Raw genomic sequence first — 21,518 nt, 5'->3', positions numbered from 1 at the left:
GGGCAAGTAAGTCACTTAGCCTCAGTTTGTCTTAGTCTATAAAATCTCCAACAATTGTTGTGACGATCAAATGAGAGATCTGTAAAGCATTTAGCATAGTACTTGGTCCATGGTGCTATGTAAATATTAGCTATTATTCCATTATAACAGAATGTTCCAAAGCTGTTATATTCTTATTAAAAACATGACTCTTTCCATACCCACTAATACCATGTCTCCTACAAATATGCCTCCTCCTGCTGTAAGAGATGATTTATTTGGATTCCTATTCTATTCCAGTCAGTATTAATCAATTTGATTATCATGAATCATATCAAAGTTCTGTATATAAGACCCCAGAGCTATAAACTACAGATTCTAAGTTCACTTGCTTAACTATAGAAAGTTAACCATTCTCCCCAGCATCAAGCCCAGCATAGCAGAGGTTAAAACTACATGGAAAGCATCCCATATTTTTTATACCTTCAAACTAATCCCTTGTCCAATAGGAACAGGTGACCATCTTATGACCACTTAGTATTACTGACTGATTAAGTGTACCATTTCCTCCTATCCCACCTAAGGAGAAGCCTGTGTGCAGATATTCCTTACTTCACCCACCTGTGATCCTGATGACATATTATTTTGCTTATTTTAGTTTCTATGTCACATGTCAATTAATGGAATTATTCTGTATTTAGTATAGCTCTACCAGAATAACTAGACATCCAGCTCTATACAAATAGGGCCCTGGAAGGAAGAGATATCTCAGATTATGAGGAAGATGTGAAGTCCACCACTTCATTAGAGGGAATGGTGGACCCTTTATAAAGTGCCATTGGTTCAGAGCACTGCCTCAGTCTCTTTTGTTGTAGGTAGGATAATTTTAATCCTCATATTGCCTGTAAATTATCTTCTAGACTACTCTGGAGTCCCAGAATATGTTCCCTCCTAGATGTCTCTTTCTCATCATTCTTATAGTTTCTGAATTATTTCCTCTTCTAGGAAGCCTTCCCAGGTTGACTAATACCTTTGGGAAAGGTTCCATCCAAATGACTTCTCTGGATCATCTTACCCTTCATTCCAAAGACACATTTATTTGTCCTCATTCCTTACCTTGCCCATCTTGATTTAATATTTCTGCTGCTTATGCACTTCACTTCTCTTATGTCTATCTTATAGCCTACATTTGTCACTCATGGGTAGGAGATGAATAATCACGAAGAAAGAGGAGAATGATTCATCATCCCTCTGGTGATGATTGGGAGGAGGAGACTAAGCAAATATCAACCAGAAAACAAAAGAAGCTATAACCAGGCTGCATGCACCTCTGTACCCTTTGGAGGCTTGGCCAGACTCACCATTGTAAACACGATTGCTCCCAGCACAGCATAGATCCCATGAAGCCATGGTACCTGCCAGGACAGAGATATAAAGTGATGATATGAACTCAAATTACCTTGTATTTACTTATCTGTGTATACACTGAATCCTCCCAGGAGAAAGTAAACTCTTCCACGGAAGGGATAGAATAGTTTTTGGCTTTGATCTCTGGGTTCTGGCACTGACATTAAACTCAGCAAACACTTAATAAATGTATAATCAAATGATTCTGGGGAAAAAAGTGGGGGAGTAGAGTTGTCTGGAGGGAAAAGGGTGAACATGTAAAGGGAAGATAATAGAGCCTCAGAAATGGAAAGGCCCTCATATCATCTAGTCTAATGGTTGGGATAGAATTCACTCTTCAACATCCTATTCAAATGGTTCTCTAGTTTCCACTGGAAGTGACAGGAAACTATTTCCTGAAGCATTTCCCATTTTCCCTTTAGATATCTCTAATCAACAAGTGTTATAATGTATAGACCACTGGACCTGGAGTCGTAAAACCATAAATTCAAATCTGGCCTTAAGTACTTACTAACTGTGTGACCTGCAGCAAGCCATTTTAATCTGTTTGCCTCAGTTTCCTCAATTTTCCTCTGAAAATAGAGAAAATGATAGCAATCGCTCCCAGGGTTGTGTTAAGGATCAAATGAAATAACATTTATTAAAATGCTTAACACAGTGCCTGGCACTGGCTTTATAAATGTTATTTTCCTTTTCTTTTGCTTTTTATGTACATAGGTATTTTCCTTTGAATTTCAATAAGCCATGATTATACTGGGAGAAGAGGAAAGGAGAGTAAAATGGGGTAAATTATATCACATGAAGGAGCACAAAAAAAGGGAGGAAGAAAAAGCACTGGACTTCTATCTTCTCCTACTCAGTTTTTAGTTTCCTTTTGTGTGTTGTCTCTTCCCATTAAATTGGACCAATCCTTTGTACAGGAACCATCTTAGGACCACTTAAGGCGCTGACTGTGATGGCTTGTACCATTTCCTCCTGCCCACCTAAGGAGAAGCCTGTCCATCTTGTGTGCAGATATTCCATACTTCACCCAACTTGTGACTGGGCTGATATATTTTGTTTATTTTAGCTTATGCATCACATGTCAATCAATGGAATTATTCTGTATTTGGGGACCAAGACAAAATACTATCTCATTTTTTATTTTTCATATTTGTATCTCCAGTGCCTAGTGTCTGGCACATAGCTGGCACTTAATGTTTATTAGCTGAGTGGTCCTCAAGAGATTTCCTACCTCCTCTCCTACTTCATGTTGAACTAGAATCCTCCTGTCTGTATTTTTTTTTTACTAGCAAATAATCTGTTCTTGGTTATTTAAGGTTTTTGTCTAGATGATTGAAATAGTCAAAATTTTGCTTTGCTTAACCTTTCCCAAAGATGAAGTCACCAGGAAAGATATATCTTTCTCCTTAATCTCCTTGCTGCCCAGTGTGGTAATCAAGAAAAGTAATCAAGAGAAGTGAAGGAGCTGAATTATACACCTTTGGGGTCATTGGTTCATGGAAAATGGAGAACTGACTGCCTTGAGATATTCTGATGAGTCTGAATTCCTCTATTTTCAATATGCAATTCCAGGATCAGGCTGCATTTCAAAGTACTGACATGTACAATTCAAAGTCTTGCCTTCCACACAATATACATAGTTTCTATCTCTTTCCCTTTCTCCCTCCAACTTTTTCCATAAACTTGTCCCCCAATTTGGAGGTGATATTGAATGGGACTGATTGGATGAAGTTTTTTCAGTTTGAGACAGTCACATGATCCCTATTCCCAGAGCCAGAAGATCTGGTCTTAAACCTTGAGCTGCAGGAAGTCACATGGTCTCTAAAAGTCAGATCTCAGGAAATTACAGGAAGCGATGGTGACCCACAGGAAGCAGATAACATTGGTGACCATTGGTCAAGGATAATTACATCCTTTTAATCTATCCGATGAAAAGGCTTGGGTCTTTTGCTATTTAAATCCTGATAAACTGGTCAGATTCCATGAGCATATGGTGGGAGCTGGGATGGCTCTCAGGTGTATATCTCTCCCTGCAGGGACTAAATAAATGCTTTCTCTTTGGACCTGAAGATGTCTCTGATTAGTTAATTTGGGAAAGGGAGTCTAGCACCTGTCCCACACAATATTCTCCCTTTTTCTCTTTCAGATCTTATTTCATGTTTTCCCTACATTTAACAATAAGTATCCTTATCCTCCATTTCTTGGAAGTTCTCTCAGATTAATTCTGATCGTCTACCCTCCTCATAGTCTTTGTACTTAATTGTAGGTTTATTTCTCTGTGTTTGTTTCCTCTGAGGGTACTAATGTCTTTATCAGACTTGGGACTTCTCAAATAGCAAGTACTGGACATCCTCTCCCTCTGGCTCTCTTTCTCTCTCTCCATTGTCAAGACAGTGGAGAGAGTAGAAAAGGAAGAATGGACTAGATGAGGGGTTTAGAAAAAAATGGGAGGGAGGGGATGATCTCTGAAGGTCCTTGTTAGACAACCGTAAGAAACTGGGACTACTGGGGCATGAAGTCGTTCCTCAACTCCTCAGTTGAAAGTAACAGTTACTTCTGATTTCTTATAGTTAGACTCCTTTGCCATTACCATGCTCTACATTATATCTAACTTACTTGTACACAGGTCTCCCTTTTTCATCTTTCTATCATCAGAACCTAGCACACCACCTTGAACAAAACAAGAACTTGATAAAAATTAGAATGAAGAGGTAGCACCTAAAGCAGTCAAAGGCTTTAGAACTAGAAGAAACCTTAGAGATCACTTGATCTACCCTTCATTTTATGGATGAGGAAACTGAATTGATTTGCCCAATGTTATACATCCAGTCAGTGTTAGATTGCAATCCAGGTTTTCTGACTTGGGAGCAAGTGCCCTTTGCTTCTTTTTAATTCTCTTCCCCACCAGGGAATATTTTGCAGAACTGCATTCCTTTCATCTCCTTCCTCCTACCATCCTGGGTTCCCCACTACTTAACACTTATTAGGTGGTAATATCCAGCCCCCTACTGGAATCCAGACTGCCCCACCTTCCTCAATGTCCTAGCTGTACAGATTCTTGGAAACACAAAAGACCTGCTTGACCAACTAAGGTCAACAATGGAGTCCTTGATGCTATGGGGGCCTCTTCCTGTCACTCCCGCCCTTCTGCCCTCAAGGGCCCCAGTTTAGCTCCGGCCCCTCCTTTGTTCAACAGGTTCCAGGGAACTGCCAAGAAAATATCGGGGGCTCTGATTTACTGAAACTGACTCTGATCTGGACGATCTGGCAGAAAGGAACAGGGTTATTGTTTTAACTAGGATACCCTCCCTCCCAATTCTGATCTATCCTACCCCTGTCTCCCCTTCTCCCCTAATCTTTCTGCTGCGCGGGGGGGGGGAAGCACATCCGTATTTGGATATCTTGGCTAGAGGCTGGGTGAGAAGGATGCTGTGACTGCTGCCAATATGGCCTCTCCCCACAGTTCCTGTTGTCAAAACTGAAGAACGGCCAAGTGTGGGAGGGGAAAGTAAAGAAGACAGAGGGAGCTTTCCAGACCAATATTCTGGGGCCTAGGATATTCAAACCCCAAGTTATGGCTCGCTCTACTGTTCTTTCCCTGCTCAACAACAATAACCAAAGAGGGCCACTGCATCCCTTCCCTTGCTCTGACTAAATGCTCTTCAGAGGCAGTTTTACTCTAAATGGCTGAGGATTTTACAGTCTCCACAGGTGGATTCTCACTTTCCCCTAAAAACCACCCCCACACTCTAAACAAACACCACTTTTGTGCTAGCTCTTACATAGATATTCTAATCCTTGTTCAAAGTCTGTTTGACTGGCAGGCGACCCCAGAGCCTCCCATTTAGGGCATCTCTAAGCAATAACAAGCTGGCTTTCCAGATGACCCGCCCCCCCAGCCCAAACTACCCTTACTGTGGTTTCAATTTTTCTCCTCCTCCCAACCCATGCATGAGAAACATGAAACCGGATGTCAGCTGAAGAGTTAGGCAGGTGCCCGTACCTGCCAAAGAAAAGCCACCTTGTTTGCCCATGGTCTTTAGCTTCCAGTCCTGCCAGTACACATGGTACTCACTGCCAAGCCTAGGGTAGGGCTGCTGGGTGATGAAACAACTACCTCCTAACTAGTCTGTCACCATCAGGTCCGATCTTCCCCTCACCCCACTCCTTGTTCCCAATTCCTGTCCTCAGTGCCCTTAATCTAGGCCTAGCTGTTGAACATCCCTGCCAGGAGACCAGGGGAAAAAGCAGGCACATACGGCCCCCAGCAGGAACTTGCCTGGCTTGTTATTGGTCTCAAGCCCCCAGGACAGAAGGGGAGAGAGTAGGGTAGAGAAGCCTGGGTAGGGATATGAACATAGGGGACTTGTGAATGGGGAGATGACTTACATATTGGAAGGGAAGGATAATGGCCAGAAGGATCCCACTGAAGAACATAACCATGAGAAGTACAAAGAGAATGCCTTGACAGGATGTGAAGTCAAACTGTGGAGAAGAAAGGTAGTAGAAGAATATTGGTTTAGAGGCCCTCTCTTTTTCATAGTCAACAACCTTTGTTCCCCTTCCAAACCTTGCTTTTCTCTCCTCAGTCCTCTACCCAGCTGTGAAGCTTTGCTCATCCTCTGGATATGGACCTCAGATCATCCCTTTCCCTGATTTCCTGTTTTCAGATAGCCCCAACCCTCCTGATTCCCACCCAACTTGTGATCTCCCCTCCCCCACTCACTTGGGATCCTTTGGCTAACCTTGGTCTGGAAGCTGAACAGAGTCACCGAGAGACAGACCAGGGCAGTAATCCCCAGGCACAGAAGCACGGACTTGGTATTGTAGTAACTGTGGGGCAAGAATCTTTGTCAGCTGGGTAGGCAGGGCCTAGGGGACAGGGCTAGGTCATCTGGTTTGGACTTTGTCAAATGGAGCTTACCTGTATCCTACAGATCCCTGCCTTTCTCCTTTGTTGAAATCAAAGAGTCCCCTCTTCTCTTTTTCTTATCTGGGGTTTCTTAACTTCCTCCCTCCCCTCTGCCCTAAGCTGAATCTGTGGGGAAGACAGGATGATCAAAAATATTTTTTTCGGGGCTCAGTTTTTCCAGGGAGTCCTTAGGAAGTTCAGCTGAGAATATGGGTAAAAAGAAACATCCTCTTAAGGAGTCACAGAGAGGCAAGGTGTATACACCAGGTGTCTGTCTCTCTGTCTCTGGAATTTTGCCTTGGTGGTATTAGGAAGTTTAGGGACATGCACATGCACATGCATATATGCTACTTGGTGGAGAGACATGGAATTGAGTAGCTTTGGCTCTGGCTGCCTTCTCCCCTCTTAGAAAGTATCAATGCAGGCAGTTGTAAAACGACAAGTCAATCTAGAAAGGAGGTAGGCCAGGTTTCTCTATTTCCCAGAATACAATTCTAGCATCCCCCACCTCTTTCCTTTTCATTACCTGGACAACATCCCAGTGAGGTAAGCCATAGACAGGGTCTGCAATGAGACATAAATTAGAAGGGAGAGCCCTTAGAGCTCAGGTTTTTGGGACACAACCTTATTTTATTTGAGTTACATCACTCATACATAGTCACTTATGTCTTGAACCTCTTTTCCACCACCAACATTGTTGTCCCTTACCTCCTAACTCATATTCTTTCATTTCTAAGAATGATGGATGTCATCAGTCTCTGGTCTAGACCGGATCCTAATCCTGGAAGCTTTATACAGTTGTCTGGGAATTGATTTATCCAATTAAAGTACAAACTTGGTGATCCCTGCTGGTGGTCAGGGTTGGAAGACAGAGATAGCAATCCTATATAAAAACTACCCCAGAAGACAGGCCCAAAACTACTAAAACTTCCAGGAACTAATATCATTTGCCTGAGTGTTTCCTCCTTATCATCATCTTAGTTCTACTTTCCAGTCCGTCTCTTATTTAAAATTTTGCCTCTCATGCCCACTCCAAAACCCTCTCTCTCTTTTCACCTATCCTAAATCCAAAGTTCTTCTTGAGATTATTTTTATAAGCACTGGATAAAGAATTCGAATTGAGGAAGAATTGTGAGTATAAATGCACATATGCATGGATGGTAAGATTTTTTTTTTAAAGGAGAGTTGAAATAGCAATAGCCATAAAGGACACTTCCAAGCCCCAATCAAGTCTCAACTCATTCCCCTGAGAAGAAGTGTTCTGGCCCTGAAGAATATCCTGCCCCTAAATTTTAGACTTTGTCTAAAGACCTCTTTGAGACCTGCTTAGTTAGCTGTTGTCTCTGCCCACCCATAGCCCCCGTTTCCTTACTTACAAAGATACTCAGGAGAATCAGGTTCCAGGGGAAATATCTCCTGTAATCCAAAGCACAGAGATCAGAGTAAGGACCATGAATTCCCTGGAGCCCTCTCCATTTTCTTCCCTTTCAATTGACTTCTAACTTATCATTCATCTGTAACTGCTCTCTTCAAAATTACCAATGGTCACTTTTAGAAATCTTTTTAAAAAGCTATCTTGAAAATACCAACAAATATAAACATTTCTATATGTAAAGAAGAAAAGAAAAACTAGATATGAAACTGCAAATCTCTATTTTGGACAGCTTGGTTTTTAGGAGTTTACAATAACTTCACCCTCTGAGTTTCAAAGCTGTCCTGCTTATCTACCTTCCTCTGAACTTTCTTCTGTCATTTAAAAATGCTTCAAGAACTCCTTTTTATTTTTTCTCTTCCCCACTGCCAGCATCATTATCATTAGCCTTTTTTTCTTCTCAAGTTCCACCTCCATTTTAAAATAAAAAACCTCTTTGGTAATAAATAAGCAGAGTCAAGCAAAGCAAATCCTCACATTGGCAATGCTTGTATATATATGTCTGACTCTACACCTCTAATCTATCATCTCAGTCAGAAGGTGAATGACACAATTCATTATTGATCCTTTGGTGTTAGAGTTGGTCACTACATCCATCCAAGTCCAACAATCTCTCATTTGTCATACTTTTTCTCAGTTCTCATTCTTAAAGACCTTTCTGGAGCCACTGAGCATCAACTACCCCTCTCTTTCTAGATAATCTTTTTTTGGATTTTTGTGACACTGCCCTCGCTTGTTTTTCTTCCTAGCTGTCTGGCCTCCCCTTCCCTTTCTCTCTGCCTTTGTTAGAGCAGCATCCATAGCGTATATCTAATGCCTATGCCAATGCTGTTTGTCTATCTCCCTAGACTTTACTCTGTTCTCCAGTCTCACATCACCAATTGCCCAGTTATATATTTCTAATCAGATTTCATGTAGGCATTCCATATTCAACGTGTCAAACACTGAACTTATTCTCGTTCCCTTCAAATCCACTTCTCTTCCTGACTTCCCTATTTTTATCAAGAGCACTATCACTGTTACAGGCTCCCAGGTTCACAATTTTGGCTTTATTCTTGACTTCTCACTCTTCCTCTCCCTCACCCAATTATCTATTCAGTTACCAAATATTTTCATTTTTACCCTGCTCACACCTGGTATCTTCCCCTTTTTTGCTACCCTCCCTAGTTCAGGTCCTCATCACTTTTCCATGGACTCCAACAAGAGTATTCTAATTTATCTCCTGTCTTAAGTCTTTTCTTTTTCCAATTTATCCTCTACATAGTCAACTGTCCAAGTGATCTCCCTAAATAAAATACATGCCATTTCCCTATTTTGTAAATTGTAGTTGCCACCTACTGTTTCTAGGATCAGTTATAAAACTTCTCTGGCACTTAAATCTCTGTCTACAACCTACTTTTCCAACCATATTATATATTACTGTCTTTCACTAATTCTGTGGTTCAGCCAAAATGGCTTTCTTAATCTTCCCACATGAAGTTTCATCTTCTATGGCTGTCTCTCATGCCTAGAATTAACTACATTCTCGTCTCTGCCTCTTAAAATTGATTATTTCCTTTAAAACTCAAGTAGCACCTTATGAAGATGATTTTCCTGACTTAGTCCCTAGTGCCTCTCCATTAGCCTTTTTTTGTACATACCACATATGTATATATATGCATGGGTATATATATATATATATATATATATATATATATATATATATATATATATGTTATCTTTCCCCTTAGAAGGTAGACTCTCTGAGGGCTTAGACAGTTTCATTTTTGTCACTGTATCTTCAACAGCCCAGTTCCTGACACCTAGTAAGTGTTTTATAAAAGACTATTGAGCGAGAAATTATTCTAGAGGGTTAGATCTCTGTTTCTTTCTGCTTCTTCCTCAATTACCATACTATTTTCTGAAGACTGCCCCACCTCCATTCCCAAATCTATTTAAAGAGAGGGAAAAAGCAAATCTTGGCGATACAGAATAACTTTCAAAAGAATGTAGAGACACATGAGTACCTAGGGTTGTAAATCCCAATTTTCTGCTACCCAGTTCATTTTTTCTTTCCTACCTTGGTCCAGAACAGCAGGCCAGGATAAGATAAGTCATGAAGAACACAGCACTGAGAAAAGGAGAAGATAAAAAGCATTAGCTCTCTGGTACCCAGACCTAGGGAGAGTAAGGAATTATTTCCCTTCCTTCCCTACCCCACTCTTTCCCTTAGAGAAACAACTTGGTGGAATTAAGAGAACTGTGTGAGCAACAAGATTGTGATGATCAACCATGATAGATAAGGGTTCTTCTTAGAATTCAGCAATCCAAAGCAATTCAAATAAACTTTGATTGGAAAATGCCATCTGCATCCAGAGAGAGATCTATGAAGACTGAATGTGGATCAATGCACACTATTTTCACCTTTTTATCCCGTTTTTTTTCCTTGTGCTTTTTCTCTTTTGTTCTGTTTTTTTTTTTTCTCTCCCAATATGACTCATGTGGAAATATATGAAAAATGAATGTATCTACATATACATATACGTATATATATATAGATATACATATCTATATCTATATACATCTATCTATCTATCTATCTATCTATCTATCTATCTATCTATCTATCTATCTATCTATCTATCCGTAACCTAAAAACAAATTTAAAAAAGAACTGTGTGAGACAAGAAAGACCCAGAACTGGTTCTTGACTTTAGGGAGGGCTTGATATCTTATCTTATTTTATTTTTTATTTTTCTGAGGCTGGGGTTAAGTGACTTGCCCAGGGTCACACAGCTAAGAAGTGTTAAGTGTCTGAGATCAGATTTGAACTCGAACTGAATTCAAGGCTGGTGCTCTATCCACTGCGCCACCTAGCTGCCCCAAGGGCTTAATATCATAGCATTTAAAGAAGGGACCTTGGAAGGGACAAGTTTACTACTCATTCCTTAAAATTGGTTATCAGATAACTGACACAATAGAGGAGGTATAGCATGTTATAAACAGTAAGCAGCAGAACTAGTATTCAAACCCAGGGGTCTTTCTACTTTTCGACGGTGCCATCCATGAATTTCATGTAATACTTTCTAGGAGGGCAAAACAGAGAAGAAGAGGACTTGGAAGGGAAATGGTAGGGGAAGGAGATTTTGATCTGGCAGATGGTGACTGAATCACAAGACTGAAGGAAAGAGATAGGGGATTGCTGGCATAGAATGAGGTTCATATCAAAACCTCATGTCCTGGGCCTCTGGGTGATTATTATTTCTAGGGTGGGGAGTAGGATAAGAGGACAGAAGCCATCCTAATCTGTGTATAGGGTCTCTGGTATCTAGTCCTTGTTCCACCTTCTATCTTGTCTACCCTGAATAAAAATATGCACAACTCTACCTTCTGTCTCCAAGATTACATACTGATAATAATAATGACAACCTGAAGAAATTCCTGCTTTAATGTGGAGGAAAAAAGTCACAGGCCCCATAGTTTACCTCAAACCCCACTTAGCTATAGCAATCATCACTTGGTAGATTAGCCTTTGTGAGTCTATACAGTGACACAAGCCAATGGAGGTCTCAGAGGTCTTAGGACAAAGACTCCATTGCAGGAGATTCTCTGTATCCTCGGTGCCTAATGTAAATTCCATTAAGACAGAAATGATTTCCCCCATATAGTTATATATGTATATATATGTGTGTATATATACATATATATATACCTATGTAAATTCCATTAAGACAGAAATGATTTCCCCCTAGTTTTTGTATCATTGGTACCTAGCACAGTCAGTGTCTGGCACATTAAAAAAGTCCTTAATAAATGCTCGTTGATTGGCTAATCAGGAATACTCAATTTAGTTTTCTCTCTCATACCTATATATATATCTCATATGTTTGTGTGTATGTATATATGCATATATAATAATACATATTGGGTTGAATATGTATATGTATACATGAAACTAGTACACAAAACACACACATATATACACTGTATACATGCATGTGTGCGTATGGATCGCGCCTTCTATTACCCAAGCTCAAGAGTCACCAGCTCTTTTACTTTTTCTTCCTAAGGACTATTCTTACATAGTTTTTTAATCACACATCTAACCTTCCTAAGTTATTGCAACCCCCAGTATCTAAGTATTCAGGATTCTTCATTTCAAAAAAAGACTTGTCTTTCCCTTAATCTGGGATCCAGCTTCTTCCTTCTGAGCTAGAATTGTCTGGAATTCTGTCTCAATATTTCTGATGAGATTGTTATGCCTTGCTAGCATTTTGATGCATATAAAGAAAGATATGAAGTAGAACTTACAATCTAGAAGATGAAAAGATATAAATAATTTACAATATATAACAGTAAAGGCAATATGAATATCAATATGGAAAGTAGATGCTACCAGATTACAGAGGAAAGAGGGATCATTTATGGTTGGGGTGACTTGGCATTTGAGTGAGACTTTGAATGAGGAAAGGAGTGTGAAAGGGAAGGGGAATGGGAAAGAAGAAATAGAAAAGGAAGGAAAAAGAAGAAAGGAGAAGAAAGAAAGGGAAGGAAAAACAGTACAAGAAGGGGAAAGGAGAAAAGGAAGGAGAAAAGGATAAGAGTAAAAAGAAGGAAGAAGGGGGAAGAGAAATGCTTCCAGGTGAAAAGAGTAGCAGAGACAGGTTGAGGCAGAAAAACAGAGGGCATATTATAAGATTAGTATACAATCTATTTTGATTATTCTGGAGGATTTTTATAGGAAGGATTTGTGTGAGAAAGACTAGGGGTCCATTCAATCCATGGAATTTGAGAAATGGAATGACACTATCCATGTAAGGCCACTAGTAATTTAATAGTTGTGTGTAGGATGAGAGAAAGGCAAGTGAGGAGGCTATGACACCAGTCCAAAGAGAGGGTAATGAGAACCTGAACTAAAGGTGAGAGAGGAGAAAGAAAGTAATAGATCCCTAGAAATCTTAATGGTAGCTATGGAGGTCTTGATTCCAGGCTGGGTCAGGATCGAGAAGGGGAAAATGCTCCAAGTTTTTTTTTCATCTGGATGACAGAAGTACACCTAACAAAAAACTGGGAAGTAAGCCAGAGGAGCAAGTCTCATTGATCAGGTGATAGGTGAAATATGTTCATATTTTTCAGTCGTGTCTGCCTCTTTGTGACCCCATTTGGAGTTTTCTTGGCAAAGATACTGGAGTAATTTGCCATTTTCTTTTCCAGCTCATTTTACTCATTTGCCCAGAGTTATACAGCCAGTGAGTGTCTGAAGCTAGATTTGAATTCAGTTCTTCTTGATCCCAGGATCTGCACTTTATCTACTTAACTTCCCCTAAGCGCAATACCAAATCTAGGATAATGTTGAATTTAACATCCACTAGGCAGCTGGAAATCTGGGTTGGAGATCATAGCATCCTTCCTTTAGAGCTGGAAGGAATCTTGGGGTGCCCTTGGTTTACAAATGAGAAAACAAGCCCACTGGACCAAGGTCACACAGGAAGTAGCAGAGCTGGGAATTTAAACCCAGATCTCTAAATCTCTTGTTCTTTTCATTATCTTCTCCTACTTCTTTTATGTTCTGAGGAATCTTTCACCTATATGCAGGTGGTATTTGAATCTATGGGCCTGGAGCAAGCCAAGCGAAACAATATAAAAAGAGAAGTGGGTTAAAGGCAGAACCTTCACTTAAATTTACAGACTATTTTGACTGTCCTGGAGGATTTTTATAGGCAGGGTTTATGTGAGCTAAATTTAAGAGGAAGAAAAAGCTCCTGAGGAAGAAGAAAAGAACCAGAATATTACAATTCTATGAAAGGCAAGAGAGGATGGTGCTTCAAGAAAGAGGACTAATTGCTGCAGAGGGGCCTCTCTCAATTCTTCCCTTATCCAAAAGGTTGGGTGGTGGCTTTCGTTGATGATGATGATGATGATGATGATGATGATGATGGTAGTGGCAGTAATGATGATGATGGTGGTGGGGGTGATGATATTGTTGCTATCATTTTGTTTTGGGCTAACTCTATTCCACCATTGGAGGTTCTGGTTTTCCAAAGCTCTTGAGGGTTTCCTCAGGAAAAGAGAGAAATTCCAGAGAAAGACAGAAACTGGGAAAAATTAGGATAATTTGAGGCTTTAGGAGAGAAGGTACCATTCCTCAGAGTAAGGGGGTAGAGAGGAAGGAGGAAAGTCTGAGTCTGAGAGGAGTAACAGGAATATTAGAATGAGTCTCCAGGCTCAAGCCATATCCCTAAGCCTCAGGGCTGTTTACAGACTGTCAGGAAAGGAAAATTCAGCTCCCCCAGGCCAGTAAGCAAAGGCAGCCAGCCAGCTTCCTTTGTTAGTCAGCCTCTCCCAGGAGTTCTAACCCTCTGTGGAGGGTCCTGGGCATCCAGAACAAAGTAAGATAAGGAGACACACAGCCCAGGAACTCAGACATGGACAGTAAAGAAAAACAAAGAACATCTTGACAGATTTCTAGGAGGAAAGAGAGGAGGAAAACCTGAGACTGAAAGTGTGAAGTGTTAGTTTTATTTGTGTTGGCCAAAACCTAGAGCTGCTATCCAGAGCATCCTCCCGTAAGCCACCTCCTCCAGGCAGCCTTCCCAGGCTAACTTGCCCAAAGTTCTGTTCATGTTCAGGCCTCCCAACCCCACTCTTCCAGCTGTGTGGAAGTCAAGGTCACCTTAACTCCCCTCCCCAAACCCACCCATAATTAACATCTCTATTTCAGTACCCCATGCTCCTCCTCAGCAGGAGAGGAGGTTTCTGCAATTAAGTACACAGACATTTTTCTCCTGCCATCCAGTCTGTGATGACCCCATTCCTATTTCTCAAGGCTACCTAATCACCTCCCAAGGCCTCTCTTACGGTCCCCTTTCACCTTGCCCCCAACCAAGTTGGATGAGAGAAGTCCCATAGGAGCTGACAGTCTCAGAGTCTTTCTCCAGACAGAAATTCCCATAGCAACTCATGCAGAGGAGCCCTGAGAGCTACAGCCAAGGAGATTGCATTTCTCATTAGGCTTGATGCCTTATTTCCACACAGCCGTGGTTATGTGGGGCAAAGCTTATTTTCCAGGCTGGTCTAGCACAAGATGCTGCGCATGACAAGGGAACCATGCCAACCAGCCATGCTAGGTGAAGTCCCAGGGAGACCTTATTAGCTTGGAAGCACATGCAGGAGGGGATTAACCTGTCCTTCCCTGCTTCACACACACACATACACAGCAATTCTCTTGGGTGATATTTCTTCTAAACAATGATCTCTTAAGAAGGGTCAAACAGTTGGAATTGGGGCAGCATGTACAAATCTGAGTTTCAGTGGGAGAACCTTCCTCATCAGTTTAGCACTCTTGTGGGTGGTGGGGGCAGAGTACAGGTTACTTTGAAATACTTAGGGGCAAATGGCTCGCCTTAATCTGGAGTCCATGATCTTTTAAAAATATTTTTGTAACTACATTGCAGTTTTAAAAATATTTTCCCAAGACTTTTGCAAAAAAATTGCCACTTTAGGGGCGCAGTGGATAGAGCACCAGCCTTGAATTCAGGAGGACCTGAGTTCAAATGTGGTCTCAGACACTTAATTAACACTTCCTAGCTGTGTGACCCTGGGCAAGTCACTTAACCCCAGCCTCAGAAAAAAAATTTAAAAAAAAATTGCCACTTTTTCCTATACATTAAAAAAAATTCTTCTGAGAAAGATTCTATAGGCTTCACAAGTCTCCCAGAAGGGTCTAAGACACAAAAAAGTTAAGAACCCTTGGTCTTAAGACATTTTGCCATCTCTCAGTTTACTGTTGTTTTTCATTGGTTGGCCACTGTTTAGCTCTATTCTTACATCAGTTTTCCAAAGGAGGAGGGGGAAGATGGGATAATGACATCATCTTCTGAAAAATGGAGGATATTGCAGGATTAAGTACAAATTTCTGAGTCAGATATAGAAAAGGTCTTCCCTAATCCATTTCTAATATGGCTCTCCAAATATGCTAATCTCCTACATAAATTAATTCAGTATAATATAGTGTAAAGAATGGTTCTCTGGAGTCAGAGAACCTGTATTTGAGTCCTATTCTCAACAATTATAAAACCCTGGACAAGTCATTTCATCCATGCCTGTGTCAGATCCCTCAGTTGAAAAATGGAAATCATTGTAGCATCTACCTCCCAGTGTTGTTGTGAAGATCAAATGAGATGAGTGTAAAGCACTTAGCACAGTACCTGGTAGTTTCCTTCCCACCTAAAGCTCAGGGCAGTGACTTGTCCCACTGCTAGTAATATCTGATGCCAATTTGAATTTAGATTTTTGAATTTAGGCACTGCGCCACCTGGCTATGTTAGTTTCCACATGTGTAAAAAAACAGGTAAAGTGTGAAGTCTCTTCCTACTCTACCTCTACGATCCTATCAGAAGGGGCCAGTCACTGAAGCCTAAACAGACTGGGAGAATTCCCACCTTCTGTGTGGAATACCCCTCCCACCCTCTTTTTCTCTGCACTTCAGTGCTCATCTCCTTTAGGAAGTCTCCTCTAACCCAACTACTGCCCACTTCTTACTGTGAACTCTTATAGCTTTTAATGTCATTTAGCACTAATCAAATATTTCCTTTTATTACTAGTTATCTTGTCCACACAATTTGTTTCCCCAACAACATTCTAAGCTCTTAAAGGACAATGGCCTAGTCACATGTCTCTCCTTTATCATCCACAGTGCCTAGCAGAAGTGTCCAGTAAATATTTTTTGAATGATTAAGACTATGATAAAGGTAATTATGTTCTGGGGTTTTTTCCTAGATCCTGGATCCTCCTCCCTCACCCATCTGGCTCCTCAGCCTCAGCCCCCAGGAACTCTTAGAGGCTCAATTTACTTACACAAGCCAATTGTTTAGACAGTTCAGGCAACAGCACAACTTCAATCTTTTTTTTTTTTTTTTTTAAATAACTGAGGCCAGTGTATATTTTTTCATTGGAATTATTTGGAGCTTTTGCCTGCATAGATTTGGCCAGAATTATCCAAATTTTTTAATTAACAAATTACCAAGTTATGTTTTTTCAAGTTTTTTTTTTTTTTAAACCAATTACCAAATTAATTCCCCTCTTTTCACAAGAGGGCCTTCTTAGAAGGCTGGGAGTACTTTTGATTTATCTGGAAAACTAAGTGGATACCTAGCAAGTGGATCACTCCTAAAATTACTATTACTGTTCAGCATTTTTTCTCATAACTGAAATTCTATGACCAGTTTTTCCTTCTCTGAGTAGATCTCACACAAGGTCTTCCTTTCTTAAGGGGATGAAAATAATCTCAAAGGAGTAAAGTCTAGTTTTATTAATCTCCAAGTACAATAGAAACAAGATTTATCATGGTGGAGAGGCAAATGAAGGAGGTTCCCAGGCCAATCCCTTTTCAACTGATTGCTCTTAAGTGTAGGGAGAAAATCTAAACCTCAGATACCCAGAATACCCTGAGATGGAGGCTGAATGATATGGGGGGCTGTTATATTTTTCCCTTTCCCTTTGGGAAGCAATGCGGTATAATGGAAAGTGTATTAGACTCGGATTAAGCAGATTTGGTTTCAAATCTTAACTCTGACCCTTATTACCTCTGTGACCTTCAACTGGTCATTTATTCTCTGGAACTCCATTTCCTTAATAATAAAATGAGAAATGACCACTAAAGTCCTTTTTATCTCTTGATCTGTAATCCTGTGACAATTAACCTGGTAAAATGATTGTTATTTGGTATGCTTTTTTTTATTAGGAATTTTATAAGATTTGTGTTATAAAACTGTAATAAATTCTTAATTTTATTTGAATAGGAACTAATAAAATCATTTACAAATGTTACTCTATGAAAAACTTGAAAGAAGCATGGCCCTATTGATTATAACAAAGATGGACAATACTCCATAAAAAATTAACAAAAGTTTGGGAACCACTTCCCTAAACGTCCTCTTCTGACTTCAAGTTTTAGGATTCTACCGATAATGGTAGTGGTTCAGAGTCTCAAATTCCTGCCATCAAAGTCTTTCTGAGGGCTCTGATTGGTCCAGTCCTTTCTGAGAAGGAGAGGATCTAGGCTCTCTTGAATGGCAGAGATCATGGGATATTCCTGAGGATATTGTTCTGTGTCTGACATCTCTTAGCTAGTGGGAGGCAATTAGGGAGTTCCTGGAAGAGCAGGATCTCTATGTCTAGATTCTCTGGGAAATAGCTTTCTGACCCAATCCAGAAAAAAAAAAAAAAGCCCATTTGCAATACTCACTAGGATGCCCAGTACCAGGCAGGATTGCTCTGAACATACATCTTGACTGGTTCACTGCAGGAGAAAAAGAGCGAGGAGGAGAGAGGAAATTAGAGAGAATAAGTGTTATATTTCTTTTTCTTGTCCCAAGCCCCAAGGAAAAAAAAAAAGCTATGGTTTTATAATCTATAAGGATCTTTAGATGATATTTCTCTAACCTGATTCTTCCTATGAAGAGGGCTACTGTCTAGTATGGGGATGTGAAGGAAAGCCTGAGTCCTGGGTCTGGATCATCCATTTAGGTAATTCTAGGGCCAGAAGAGATCCTGCTTTTTTTTTCCCCTCAGGTCTTTCCTCTCAGACCTCCAAAGACCCAGGTCCCTTCCTTTGACACTAAACTTGGAAGATATACACAGAGTTCTTCCCCAGAGTGAAACAAACCTAGTTATATATTTTAGATCTGTCACCTAATTTTTTGCACATCTACCATCTAGTTTCTTCAGGAGGCTGACAAGTAAAACAGTGAGTTCAGGAAGACCTGAATTCAAATCCAACTTCTGACATTGACTGAGGGCAAGTCAATTTCTTACAGCCTCAATTTCCCTATTTGTAAAATGGGAATGAGTAACAGCATCTTCTTTACAGAGTTGCTTTTATGAGGACCTCATGAGATAATAAAGACAAATCTTAAAGCACTACATAAATATTAGTAGTTATTATACTTGAGATCCAATGCTCTTTGCTTCCTTGACATTAGCTGCTGTGTGTGCTCTAGTGGTGTCTACCATGAGAAATGGGGGATCTTACTTTGATTTCCTTGAAGGGGAAGGAAAAGCTGTAGCCACAGACCAAACTCACCAGAAAGTGAACAGAGCCACAACTCCCACAGTCATCAGCAACTGGATCATTAGGATGGAGTAAACCTGTTAGGAAAGAAGGTAAACGGAAGAAAGGGTACTCAACAATAGGAAATGAGCTACTCAGAACCTGTCAGGCCTAGGCCCATCCACATGTTATAGATGGGAGTTCAGCTTTCCATGCAGCATTATGAACAAGTGACCCAGTCCAAGACCTGAGTAGCTGACCTAGATAAATCCTTACTTCTCTGGAAGATACTGGAAAGGGGTGAAGATGGAGCCCATCACAGAGAGCAAAAACGCACCAAATAAAGGGGATGAAAAATGGGACCCACTGGGGAAAGGATAAAGAGTACATCTTGGGGAAAGGAGGGTCCCCAGAATATAAAACATCCAGGTTTTCCCTAAAGACGTGGATAAGACAGTGGGGAAAGGGGTGACTTACCTTTCGGACAAATATTCTTCTCACATTAGGGTCATCCCAGCTGAAGGTGGTGAAGATCTCAGGATCTCCAGAGTACCCACCACTTCCATAGCCAGGGCTGCTATCTATAGAAAAGAACATCAGATCATGAAACATAGATGCTTCTCCATCTGCCTTATTCCTGAACTTTCAAATGGACTGCTCCATTTGTTTGTTGGGAACCCTTTTCCCTTTCTCCCTCATTTATCTGCTATTCCATGAGCTCTTTTTAAAGAACTTTTTTTGATTTCAATATCATCCTCCAGGTTCTCAGTTTCTTTCCCCTCAGCACCAATGTCCTGAGCTTTGCTTTACAATTGCTTGATCAGACTTTGTTTCTCTTTGTGTCCCAAAAGACCTTGACCCATAACCCCAGATCTTGAAGTTATTAAGCATCTATAGTAGGCTAAACCCATATCTTCTACAACTACCTCTAACTGAAAGTCCCAACAGGAATGTCCCTCAACTTCAACCCATTCAAAACCAAGTCTATTCTCTTTCTCCTAAAAAGCCTCAAGATCCCTTCTAATACTATTCTTTTTGTCACTGGTATCACAATTCACCCAATTTCTCAATGCTTGTAACCTTAGTTATTTTCCACTCCCTTTTCTATGTCTCTCATATTCAATCAACCAGTTGCCAAGTTCTAAGTGGAACAGTGGATAAAGTGCTGGGCCTGGGGTTGGGAAGACTTGTGTTCAAATCTAGCTACAGACATTAGCACTGTGACTCTGGGCAAGTTATTTTACTATTGGCTTCAGTTTCCTCATCTGTAAAATGGGGATGATGACAGTACTTATCTCTCATGGCTGAGGATAAAATAAGACAATTATGAAGCACTCAGCACAATGCCTAGCACATATTAAGTGTGATATATATATATATATATATATGTACATATACACATATATGTACATATATATATATATATTTATCATTTTTATTTTTATTGTTCAGTTGTGTCTGACTGACTGTACTCCCATTTTGGGCTTTCTTAGCAAAGATCCAAAGATCCTGGAGTGGCTTGCCATTTCCTTCTTCAGCTCATTGTACAGATGAGGAAACTGAGGCAAACAGGTGATGACTTGATTAGGGTCACACAACTAGTAAGCATTTGAAACAAGATTTGAACTAAGGAAACTGAGTATTTCCCTCTCTAGGCCTAGTGTTCTCTCTACTGTGCCACCTTACTGGCCCAATTATTATTAAATTCTGTCAATACTGTTGGCTTTAATATTATCTCTCCCATTTGTTACCTTTTCTCTAATCCCACTGACCTACTACTACTCAATTACTACTGTAATAAAAGGTCTTTCTGCCTTCATATTCTCTCTCTCTCTCTCTTTTTGCTGAGGGATTTGGGGTTAAAGTGACTTGCCCAGGGTCACACAGTTAGGAAGGCTTAAGTGCTAAGACCAGATTTGAACTCGGGTCCTCCTGACTTCAGGGCTAGTGCTCTATCCACTGCACCACCTAGCTGCCCCTCTTTATTCTCTCTCAACTAAATCTATTCCTATGTGGCCAGTTTTTGTGTCTAACATGTATATACATATTGCTGCTTGACTGATCTGTTCATGTTACTCCTGCTCAAAAATGGCTTCCCACTGCAACGTAATATAAGTCTGGACACTTATAGTTTCTTGGTTTTCCAAATTGGCCCCATTGAATCTTTGCAGCCAATCTTTCCCTTTTTGTTACTGTCAAGACAGATGGCAGGGGATGTCAAGACAGGGATGGCATACCATCCCTGTAGATGCTCTGTCTTCTTCCATTTCCAGGCCTTTATCCTCACTTTTCCATATACTTGGAATGCTCTACTTTTTACCAATTTGTTTGTACTTCTGTACCATTTTTAATTTAAATTACTTATATATGGGTTGTGTCTTCCTAAGAGACCATGAATTCTATGAGAACTGGAACTATGCAAATCTAAATTTTGTACTCCTTCAGTATACCCCAAACTTGCTGTGATTCAGTTAGTCTTTACTGAGGAGGAATGCCACAGGTGGAGGAAGTCTGACATCAGAATCATCTTGATTCCTCTCCTGGAATTCAGGACCAAAAGATACTCCTAGTAGGTTTATCAGAAAAAGATAATGCCTAGAATATGGTTGAAGGCATAGATTAAGTAGCTTGGTGGGATGGGATCAACTCAAGGATTAAGTGATTTTCAAATATGGGTAGCATTCTTTCTTTTTTTTTTTTTTGGTTAAGGTTTTTTGAGTATTTAAAATAATATTTAGTTTTATTTAAGTTTTTCT

The 21,518-nt window shown here is 40.3% G+C and overlaps 1 protein-coding gene across 1 annotated transcript in view; it reads right to left on the bottom strand.

Annotated features, from left to right (window-relative positions):
- The window catches only part of FAIM2 (Fas apoptotic inhibitory molecule 2), a 54,664-nt gene that overhangs the window by 17,934 nt on the left and 15,212 nt on the right, over window positions 1-21,518 (bottom strand). The window contains exons 3-11 of the mRNA XM_074270439.1: window positions 19,240-19,343; window positions 18,796-18,860; window positions 17,959-18,012; window positions 9,793-9,843; window positions 7,678-7,717; window positions 6,828-6,865; window positions 6,135-6,222; window positions 5,779-5,874; window positions 1,341-1,394 (exon numbers count right to left, since the gene is read on the bottom strand). Coding sequence (XP_074126540.1) covers window positions 1,341-1,394; window positions 5,779-5,874; window positions 6,135-6,222; window positions 6,828-6,865; window positions 7,678-7,717; window positions 9,793-9,843; window positions 17,959-18,012; window positions 18,796-18,860; window positions 19,240-19,343 — 590 coding nt within the window. The remainder of the gene's footprint in view (window positions 1-1,340; window positions 1,395-5,778; window positions 5,875-6,134; window positions 6,223-6,827; window positions 6,866-7,677; window positions 7,718-9,792; window positions 9,844-17,958; window positions 18,013-18,795; window positions 18,861-19,239; window positions 19,344-21,518) is intronic.

This window comes from Sminthopsis crassicaudata, chromosome 5 (assembly GCF_048593235.1).
Source record: "Sminthopsis crassicaudata isolate SCR6 chromosome 5, ASM4859323v1, whole genome shotgun sequence".
Lineage (NCBI taxonomy): Eukaryota > Metazoa > Chordata > Mammalia > Dasyuromorphia > Dasyuridae > Sminthopsis > Sminthopsis crassicaudata.
This window is presented reverse-complemented; position numbering and strand designations above follow the sequence as displayed.